General features: G+C 28.9%; 2 protein-coding genes across 2 annotated transcripts; both read left to right on the top strand.

Annotated features, from left to right (window-relative positions):
* Positions 1-1,048: 1,048 nt before the first annotated feature.
* On the top strand, positions 1,049-2,036 carry LOC112637870. Its single transcript, XM_025408540.1, has 5 exons — positions 1,049-1,109; positions 1,224-1,357; positions 1,443-1,572; positions 1,779-1,979; positions 2,022-2,036. The coding sequence occupies exons 1-5, from the start codon at positions 1,101-1,103 to the stop codon at positions 2,034-2,036; spliced, it is 489 nt and encodes a 162-aa protein (XP_025264325.1). The 5' UTR covers positions 1,049-1,100.
* Positions 2,037-3,806: 1,770 nt separating this feature from the next.
* On the top strand, positions 3,807-4,415 carry LOC112637871. Its single transcript, XM_025408541.1, has 2 exons — positions 3,807-4,134; positions 4,246-4,415. The coding sequence occupies exons 1-2, from the start codon at positions 3,861-3,863 to the stop codon at positions 4,398-4,400; spliced, it is 429 nt and encodes a 142-aa protein (XP_025264326.1). The 5' UTR covers positions 3,807-3,860; the 3' UTR covers positions 4,401-4,415.
* The last annotated feature ends 6,974 nt before the right edge of the window (positions 4,416-11,389 follow it).

Genomic DNA, 11,389 nt, shown 5'->3' with positions numbered 1-11,389 from the left:
AGTTACTGTAGTTGCTTCCATCAAAGAGCGGCACTTTGTACTTTTCATCGTCCGCCATTTTTGTCGCACTTTCGCACACGCGTTGTTTCTCAAAACTTTTCCGACTCGTGACTTACGAAGTTCATTCCGCGACTAAATTCCTTCTTCACACGCGCAACTCTGGGCCCATAACCTGATGATGTTAGAGTAGCGAGGATAAGGGGTGGACGAAATAAGTATTACCACAGATTCATTGAGCTGCAACTTTTAATATCCAGTAACTGTTCGAGTAGAGTCATGAAGTAAGAAAGTATAAAAGAAACGAAACTAGAATTTAGAACGTAGATTACATAGTGTAGAGAGAGATTATACATTGCTCAATCTAACAATAACGAAAAAAAACAGCAGAAAATTTTTAACCATTTAGAAGTATGTGTAAAATGTATCGAAGAACTACGGCATTATGTGTCACTAATGTCTTATAATAACTTATCGGATAACGAAGAAATGGAATTGAATAGACTTCTGCGTTTCACAGCTGAACATTCCATAATTTATTATTATGTCTTAAATGAGATAAATAAAATTATTTCTGCACAATTATCAAAGTAAAATTTAATAAACCAAATTGCCGCTAACATTATAAATTAATGTAAATATTACAATTAATAGGTACAATTAATATGTAAATTTTTTTCAGGCACAATTCTGATTTGACAATTAAATACTATTTCAGCCAAATTTATCATTGGTTAAAACAGTGTCGGTTAATATACAAGCAAACCAAATTTATATACATGCCAAAAGAAAAGCTGCTTTTAGAAAAACAAATTACTATTTTTGTACAATATTTTCAACCACATATATCTTACTCAATCATTGACACATCGTTAAATGATATTGTGCAAAAAGTATTATCCTGCCTTCGAATTAAAAATCCTACACATTCAATATTCTCGACGTCTCCTGAGCAATTTACTTTATGGAGAGATAACAATATCAACGATAACTTCTGGAATTCGACAGAAACCGAACAGATTACGTGTATTCTTGAAAACATTATATTTTCTGATTTAAATGTACATCAATTATTGGTAACATTAGGTGTCAAAAAAAAATTTATGATATATGTAAGCTATTTTTTATTATATTAAATTATAACTATTATGTACTGTGCAAACTATGTGTTCTATATCTTATAAATGTTTAATATAATTTTCCTCTAATAAAATTTGATAATATAGTTTGTATATAGCACTCACAAGGAGTATCTATTGTCTCTTATATATCACATCGTAGCTAGAAGACTTGGTTTACATTGTTGTCTGTGTTATAAGTCTGAGGATACTGTAATGGCAATTCTATCGGGACAAATATAGTTAGTAACAATTTAGTTCCAGAACTTTTCAACCTATCTGATGTATATATACTTGTACAAATATTTATTTTTTTAATATTTTCAGTTATAGAGCAAATCATTCGATACAATATTTTTATAGAAAATGGGGACGTTCCTCACTTCTCTCACAGAATACACCTCTAATTGTCAGAGGAATATGTCGCCTTCCACTGGATCCATTACATAACATATTAGTAAGCAATTTTTTATGTATAAGTATTTTTATACTAATTTTAGTAGGAAGTAGTTAATGAAGATAATAATCAATTATAAATCTTATAAATAATATGTTAGTCAATGAATCAATATATTCTATGAGCAATAAATAACATTTTATTTTTTTCATTTTCTTTTCTGTAATTGAAATATTGTTTATACATGTATATCTATCATTTTTCAGCAAATACGAAATCTGGTATGTGATTTCCGTAGATGGGCAAATTGTATCAATCTTTGCACTAATAAATTCCATGAGGAAAGACGTCAAGTATCTTACAAATGGAATATGATGTATATATTGAATTTTTTATTACGCTGCTTAAGCGATATTAAAGATATACATATGGATTATGAATACACATATATTACACGTTCAATAAAGGTAGTGTATAACATGTTATATATGACATACTGTAATATATAGGATCCGGCCGAATAATTTGCATTATACAAACGGGCACAGAGAGTGATTTCTTATGGTAAAATAAAAAAAAGTAGAATAAAATTCTTTCATTTGAGGCTTTTTGTTTTCGTGAAATTTGAGTTTAAATAACTGTACCATTTAAATTCAATTTCCGGTAAGATACGATTGTCCGTGGGACGTATAACACTTGTTCTAATTGTAAACAATGATTTGCAACTTATACTGTATTATTTGCGTGAGCAATTAGTTTCCATTCAATTATCAAAGCAATGAGTTACACGAATAGAGAGTACGTTGACATGATCATGGGAGCTTGTAACGAACATTTTTGTGTTGCCCTTCGTTATTGCAGGGTAAATTTTCCCAACCAGGGAAGTTTATTGTGAAGATATTCATAACTTAGATAATTTAGTTTAACGCATTAACTACGCATTTGAAGAATTGAAATAGCGGCCGGACCCTGTATACATATATATATAGAGAGTGTACCAAAATTCGCGGATGCGAAATGTGGACAGCATGATTGTTCGTATTAAAACAAACAATTTTTTGCTCTGGGAAAATTGCGTCTCAACATTACTTTTTAAATGAGAGCAACTTTAAGTTAACTTATTCTTAAATTAACTTTAAAAGTAAGCGTTTTCGATTACGGTTGAAGCAGAGGCGGCGCGCATATATGTGACATTTGAGCGTGTACGCTATTTTATTATTTTCCACAGATTTCACAAAAATTATGCATGATATCTAAATATCGTTATTTTCAATGCGTATTTAATAAGAAAAGATTTTTTTTAATTTATCGATATCATCGAAGCAATCTGAAAATAAAATAAGTAGATTAGATAACATGCGAATAATTTTGATCCAAAATTATTGTTTCAATTTTCTAAATATTTTTTGGCTCTGAAAAAGAATATTTTAAATCATATGTTAGAAATGCAAACCTCCTATTTACACATATTCGTATTCTACAAATAAAATGGATATATGAATATGCTCTAAAGCATTTAGTCGGCCTTTTTCAGGGCCAACAAATTTTTAAAACGTTTGCATCAAATTATTTACAGGTAATTTAATTTTACTTTCAGTCGTTGCTTCGTGGTATCAATTAGAAAATTTTCTCCTATTAAGTAAGTTATATTGAAAATAGCAATATTTAGATATCATATATAATTTTTGTAAAAGCTTTAGCGAAATAGTAAAATAGTGTACACGTTGAAATGCTACATATGTCGTGCGCGCATCTCCCCTGACTCCAGTGTAACATAAAGCGCTTATTCGTAACTTAAAATTGCTCTCATTTAAAAAGTAATGCTTAGACGCAATTTTACCAGTGAAAAAATTGTTTGTTTTGAAACGAACAATTATTCTGTATATTTCACATCCGCAAATTTTGATACATGTATATATATATATATGTATATATATATATATATATATATATATATATATATATATATATACATATGCCTATATATATATATATATATATATACATATACATATGCCTATATATATATATATATATATATATATATATATATATATATATAGGCATATGTATAGGCATATGTATATGTATATGCATATGTATATGTATATGTATGTCCTATATGTATATGTACATATATATGAGTTTAGATGTCAATATGCACAACTGTCTATATTATTTAAATAATTACAATAATTACTTTTGAAAACATTTCATAAGAGATATTGATTAAATTTTATTATTATATTATTATACACACATTTGTTATGTACATACAGGATAGATCTAACATCGTCATAAATGAACAATTAGGAATAAGAAAGAAAAAAATTAAATTTACTATTGGTATGATCGTAAGACACTCATCAAGATTGTCTCGGCCTTCGTGTAATGTTGATAATCACAATGGTGTGATAATTGGTTGGCATTACAAATGTAAAGCTACATTTGTACATGAGAATTTGAATACTTTAGTTCCGCAACTGAGCGAATGCTATGAAAATCAGCACATTCTGCATTCATGTAGATATGAAACTTGCGAATCGGACAAGTCGATATTTATCCGTCAACCGCACTATATAATTCTTACGAATAAAAATAAGATATGTTATATACCACAAGGTATATATGAAATATTAGTAGCATTTTCTTTTATAAATTATATATATTTTATATGATTTTTCGTCTCTCTAACACGCGCAATATAATTAAATATATTTCTTTTTATTTTAGGTGAGGTATCAAAACGTTCATCAAAATGGATCAATAATGTAGAGGTAGGACGATATTTTTCTGCATTTGATACGCATTATGTACCAAATGAAAATTTGGCAAGGAATTATCCTACTGATATCGCTGTTATGCACGAAATATTGTCTAATCAGTAGTGTATATAATAATCCAAAAAAAAATTACTTTTTCAAAAATTACTTTTTCAAAAAAAAGAAGTCGAGTCATCTCAGTAGTAAAACATTATTGTATAAAACTATTTTACAAAAAATTATTTTAATAAAAAATTGCTGTATTAAAAAAAATTGTGTAAAATAGTTGTCATAATTATCTACAAAAATTAATGATATATTTAAATAGAAAATTACGTAGAAAATAAAAGAGTGCGATTTTATTTTACGTTTATCAACAGTGAGAAATCATTTGGTGTAAAAAAAACACATAGTTGTTTCAAAGAAAAAATATGTAATTGTTAATTGCAAATTACATATTTTTTCTTAAAAATAACTATGTTTTCTTTACACCAATTGATTCCTCTCATTATTTTGTACATAAAAGTATTAAAGCAAGATAATCGAAAAATGAATATTTTACTAGATATATTACGGTTTATGTTAAATTAAGAAATGATTTCAAGCCTCATAACTCGAAAAGTACTCAATAAAAAAATATTTTATTATAGTAAAATATTATAGTAAAACACTATAATGAAAGCTCTCGAGATAAGCTACAAGAATATGTAATGAGAAAATGTAGGTTCCATTTAAGAAATTGAAGGTAACCTTCATGTGACTTTCAAATAACTCTTCAAGGTCAAACCAATGGTACCATCTTATGTCCCTCTAGAAACCATACAACTTTTTGTCTAAAACATTTTGTTGTATCTCACCAACATTCCGAGATATTTTCCATTATAGATTAAAATGGTCCACCCTGTATATTAATAATTCAAAATACAATCTCAAAAAACAAAATCGATGTAATAAATATAAAAAATTGAAGTTGTGTGCGGACGTTTCGACTTACTTTTAAGTCATCTTCAGCGCAAATATTGAAACGAAGTTAGAGCATCTATAAAACGGTTCCCAGAGGTAGAAAACGAAAAATCAAAAGCAGAAAAAATATAAACAAATGTTAATCTGAAAGGAGATTAACTCCGAATGCAACGGTTATGCATAGTAAATCGTAGACAGCTTACTAATCTTAGAGGAGATGCAACTCCAGACGCGTTGTTCATGGGTTGTTGTGAACGGCTTCCAATTATTTCAATGAGTGAAACAACTCTCGTTTGGGTTAATTGGCCCAAAGTTGAGTATGGTTCATCAGAGTATCTGTAAGACCGTGTAAAAATAAAAATAAAAGTAAATAAACAATAGGAAAATTATTTAGCAATGTCAGTATTTATAGAGGGTCAAATAATGATTAAAAAATAATAATTGGTTTAAAAAAACAAAAAAACTAGCTGGGAACTAAATAAATAAAGAATAAGAAACAAGCAAGTCAAAAGTATAAAACAATGTTAGTCATTAGCATAAAAATCGAAAAAATATATATGCGGTTCAATAACAATAGATAATTAAAGTAAGAAAATGATAATCGGAAAAATACAAAAAGTAAAAAATAATTTTTATAATAAACCATGTGCGGAATTTAACAATTTATAAGGGCATAAAAATCAATAAAATAAAAAAGATAAAAAAGATAAGAAAGATAAAAAAAAGATTTTAAAAAAAAGGTAAAAATAACTTACATTGCTATGCGGAACAAAGTTGAACATGATTAAACGTTAAAAGAATCATCATGAATCATTTGTTTATATTTTTTCTGCTTTTGATTTTCCGTTTTCTACCTCTGCAAACCGCATTTTATAACCGCAATTTTATAGATGCTCTAACTTCGTTTCAATATTTGCGCTAAAGATGACTTAAAAGTAAGTCGAAACGCCCGCACACAACTTCAATTTTTTATATTTATTACATCGATCTTGTTTTTTGAGATTGTATTTTGAATTAGTAATATATATTTTGACTAATTAACCTACACTATTATTTTGATCTCTAGCTCTATACGCCTAATTGACCACTTTTATTTTTGAATATAATAATTATATAATTATACAATTATATAAAAATTATATATATATAATTTATTAAATTAAATAACTTTAAAGAATAAATTTTAAATAGAACTTTTAAGTAGATGGGGGGAATAGAATTTAAAGATTTTTTACTTACTTTGATGCTAATTTTCTCACATTCATAATTCAAGAAGAGTCTAAAAGTATGTAAGAAAAACCATACTAGCCATAACATGATGACATATATTTTATTGTAATAATTTTTAAATATCATATCAAAAATTCCTTCAATATTTAACGTTATAAAAGCGAAGTAACATCCCATATCCACAGTCATTTGTGTTCCAAATATTAAATCTATTTTGCGGGATATTTTACGTAACTCCGAATGAAGATGTCTGTGCAAACGTCGTATTAGTTTGTCGTACGAAACAGAGTCATAATTAATTAAATTGATATAAATCTTCATACATTACAATCCATATAATATATGGATTTTTCGGAGCTTTTGTATATCTAAATGGATGAAAAAGTACTACGGAATCTTTCAAGTTTTGCTTTGTTCTACGTTTATTATCATTTGTTAATTTCTGGAGATGTTCATTGATTTGATCAAATTTCAATCCTACGTACCTAAAAATTGAAAAGATTAATGAATAATTATCTAATTAGCAAATATAACAAAATGTTCTTGTACATATTTACAAGAATAAACTAACCAAAGCATACTTATTACAGTTAAATCGCCGATAATAGTAATATGAACGCAATAAATCTGCATAAAAACATTAAAAATATCTTGCACAATGTTATCAGTGCGTTTTAAAGAAGTATGTAAACAGATTAGTAATATAACTGTAATAAACCAAAATCCTAAAATGAGCCATATTGTTCTCATATACAATTTATAATCTGTTGTAATTCCTAATTTTTCCAATGTATCGTCCACAACAGTGAGATTCTTTATACAATTTCTAAATGCCTGATATAAAAAGGTAATATGTAGTTAAAGAATTTGTATGTAATGTTTTGAATTGTATGAAAATATTGACAATCTTAATGCCTATCAATTTATTCATTTTATTATCAAAAAATGTAAAATAAAATATATAATATATACATATTATTTTTCTTATTTACCTGATCATATGCTTATTTTTTGTATTTATCATGTTTCAAAAAATAATTGACGTTATAATCGAACATATTATATAGAAAAATCAAAATTTATTAATAATTTATGACATGTTAACATGCTAAATCTTTTATATTTATATAACAGTACTTTTTTATTACATACATATTATAGAAAAAAAATGTAAATTATATTTCATTTTACAATTAATAATTGTAAATATTCAAGTTGCACTCATATTTTTTTATATGTTCTGTCTTCTACCTGTTATAGTATATCCCAATAATAATTGACAAAAATGCTACAAACATGTTTGTTCCAAACCAAACATGATATAAGATGCCGTAAGCAATTGTACACGGTATTATTATATATATAACGACAAAATTATATAAGGACCACAGTAGCAACATGTACAAAAGACTGATCCAATATCTTAGGACACCTGTAGGAAACTCGATTATTCTTGAACCACACACATAACTGATTATTAACAATGGCGATAAAATTTGTCGAAAGCTCATAATGAAAGTGCGATTCCGAACTATACTTGCTTTGCAAAGAAATGTACTGAAACGTTATAATAGACCTTTGTAATTTCATTCATTATACTTATCCGTAATAGAATAATCGATGTATTGAATTTTACATACTACAACTATAAAAACAGAAATTGTTAGATATATTATGTTGTCAAACAAGATATTAAAACATACATTTAACAAGCAAATATTAACGTTGTTTTTGATATATTTATTTTTTATATATTAGAATCTATTTGAAACATTTGCTGTTTGGAGTTTTCAATAATCTACATCGACGTGAAAGTAACAAATTTGGTTGAAATTTTGATAATTAAATACTATTGCTTTGGATAAGGGTCACTCAGCAACATGCCTTGGATAAGGACCCAAATATGTACGAAAGACCGAACCATTGTCTTGGGACACTTTTAGGAAACTCGACTTCTTAAACCATCTTCCACACACATAACTGATTATTAACAATGGTGATAAAATTTTTGAAATGGTCATAACGTAAATGAGAATTCCGAACTACACTTGCTTTGTTAACAATTGCACTGTAATATAATGAGAATCTTAGAATAGCGGATCATCGTAATATCGCTTATCATATATTTATCTATAATGAATGAAATCTATAATGAATCGATGTGCTGAATTTTACATACTGCAAGCTATAAAAATGATTGGACGCATCACATATCTTTAGGCAAAATACTTTTAATATTGATATTGTTTTTGCCAATTTTATTTATTATTTTTCTACTTACATAATTACACAATACTATCACATTTAAAACATCAAATAATAGGATATTTATAGTATTTTCATATAATGGCTTTTTAATTAATATCCACCTTAACAAAATAATCATAAAATTATCTGACTGTAAAGGAAAGAAAATAGGAGATAAAAAAGAAATGGGAAAAACAAAACATTAAAAAATAATTTTAATAATTAACATATTTTTTTCAATACGATAATGAATAATATATCACTCAATATACTCAAAGAGATATTGTTTTGTATCTACAATATATTTATTAACTTATTTAAGTTTTTTAAAATATTAGAATTGATTAAATTGTATAATTGCTTGACATTTTGCTGTGTTATATTTATAATGTCTGTTTACTTACGTGCTTGTACTAATAAAACTAAAACAATTGTAATGAATGAGCTGAATTTGAAAACATTAATTTCCTTTATAAACTTTATCATTAGATAATTATGATTCATTAGATTAATTTATTGATTTATTAGNATATCTTTGCCAAATGATCAATTGCTGTGGAGTTGCTATCACAGCAAAATACATTGTTCCAAGTTAATCAAAATTACGCGCTCTCTCGAAATATGAGTGTGCCAAAGGCAAAGCAAAGATCTACCAGATGGATTTCTAGTTCGGTACCACGAAGCTGCATGGATAGCCCACTTCGCACAATTTTGTTCGCCGGATTACCACGTGAATAATATTGCTGTCACCTGTGCTTTTTCAGGAGGCGATCGCGCATCATCCCGAAGACAGCGATGTAACTATCGAAATCACGCGCCACTTGCTTGCTACAGACAATCTACGTAAATCGCTAACCATCACGTGATTATATCGGTCTTCAAAAGCTGAATCATTCAAATAATCTGATCTTTTATTATCCTAATGTCTGGGAAATGACTTACATAGGCGGCGCGCACACCCGACAGTCGCTAAATTGTATCCGTCAGCTCAGTTTTTCCCGTTAGTCGCGGAACACCGATTGATCGGTTCTCTGGTCAAGTGGGACCATCCTGCCTACATGGCAGATTTCCAATTTCAAGCATAAGTCGAAAGAATCGTCTAAGAGCATGTCATGAGATAAATTTGTCAAGTAAAACAGACGCATACTAAGGGAACACAATTGATTGGGCGATTTGTTACCCAGGCAAGGCTCTTATATTATAATGGTTTTGGCAATTATTTGCAAAAGCTACACGATACCCATTTCGAAGCAAACTACCAGTAGTCTTTGAGAACATATGGCTTCAGCGCATTAACCTTCTTACCGGAGAATTAAAACAATCAAAACTGTTTTTGATAAAACTTATCGAGGAAACGGGAGATTTGGTTGATTTCTCGAAGCGAATACGATGTACCAGCGGGAATATCCTCCATTGCTGAAATTTATTGAGAAAGATATCAGTTAAACCTTACATCGGCTTCCGATGCCGTCCACAAGCTTTTATTGAATACGAGATATGTATAGGGAATTGAGATTACGTGGATTACGAACACAGTGGTATTTTCAAGGGATTAAAAATTGCTATTGACATTTCTTTCACCGTTGGCAGTTACATTGGTGTAATGAATGTTTCTTCGATATGATAACAAGTTTCAATTAAACTGTTGTTCAAACGACCGGAAATAGTTTTATGGTTTCGAAGTGTCGTACACCATGATCAATCCCCATTGCATAAACGAATTGGTCAATAATTACCTAAAAACGGCCGGATTGCCGATATATCACTATAAAATGTCGAATTATAGTCTATATCAGGCGGCTATGAAATAAGAGATATTGAAATGTACCGCACCTCAAAGCGAACTGCCCAGAAGACAACTACACCCAAATACGAACGCTACGTGTTTTTCGCTGCCATATGAAAACTCAAGAGCTTGAGGTCTTGAAAAAGATCCAAAGACAGAAAAAAATTCACATACTTACTGTCTTACTGTACAAACTGTATGTGAAAACATAACGCATCGGGAGAATCAAAGCGTTAGCAAATTGCGGATATCGAGCCGCAGAAAGGCTTTTGGCGCCCCTGTACACGATATTCCTTCTTGCGAACCCTTAGTCACCGTAAAGTATCGCCTACATTTAATTTTAATGACTATCGTCGAGTTAAAGAAGTGAAATCTTTACCATAAATAGTTTCGAGCAATATTATAGTATTAAGATACACATTTTTGATACATACATATGAAAATATTTCATAAATTGCGCAATTTGTTATATAAGAAACCCTTGAAAACAATCACTTTTATCATTTTAGGTTGATTTTACAGAGTTAGCCGTCAGTTCCGCGTCCGATTATACGATAAGTCAATCAAACGACAATTAATATAATGATAATTAAATTGGATGTGAACGAACATTTCCAGCTCAGAATAATTGCACCTCATCATAGCAGCGGAAGTTCTCTTCTGGCCGATCTTGCTTCGTTCTCAAAAATCTTGCGGCTACCTTAAGTTCTAATTGTTATATTCTTCTAGAGGAGATCTGGTATATTCGACTTAAAGATTGCACTAAAGGAAGCGCATTGATGTTAATTGGTAAACAAATCGACTCCTCGGGTAAGAGTTTAACTTCTTATTGAGAAGCGCAAAAATTTGAGAAAAGAAACCGATCTTAATAGAGATCACAGAAAACGAT

This window comes from Camponotus floridanus, unplaced genomic scaffold (assembly GCF_003227725.1).
Source record: "Camponotus floridanus strain SB8 unplaced genomic scaffold, Cflo_v7.5 scaffold213, whole genome shotgun sequence".
Classification (NCBI taxonomy): Eukaryota; Metazoa; Arthropoda; class Insecta; order Hymenoptera; family Formicidae; genus Camponotus; species Camponotus floridanus.
Note: the sequence above shows the minus strand (reverse complement) of the source record. Positions and strands in the feature narration are given on the sequence as shown.

Excerpts from the sequence above, each read along its gene's own strand:
- LOC112637870 (XM_025408540.1), top strand. Across the intron at positions 1,358-1,442 it reads ATTCTATCGGGACAAATATA|TTATAGAGCAAATCATTCGA; the intron begins GTTAGTAACAAT and ends TAATATTTTCAG. Across the intron at positions 1,573-1,778 it reads ATCCATTACATAACATATTA|CAAATACGAAATCTGGTATG; the intron begins GTAAGCAATTTT and ends ATCATTTTTCAG.
- LOC112637871 (XM_025408541.1), top strand. The coding sequence starts at position 3,861 with ATGATCGTAAGACACTCATCAAGATTGTCTCGGCCTTCGTGTAATGTT. Across the intron at positions 4,135-4,245 it reads GATATGTTATATACCACAAG|GTGAGGTATCAAAACGTTCA; the intron begins GTATATATGAAA and ends TTTTTATTTTAG.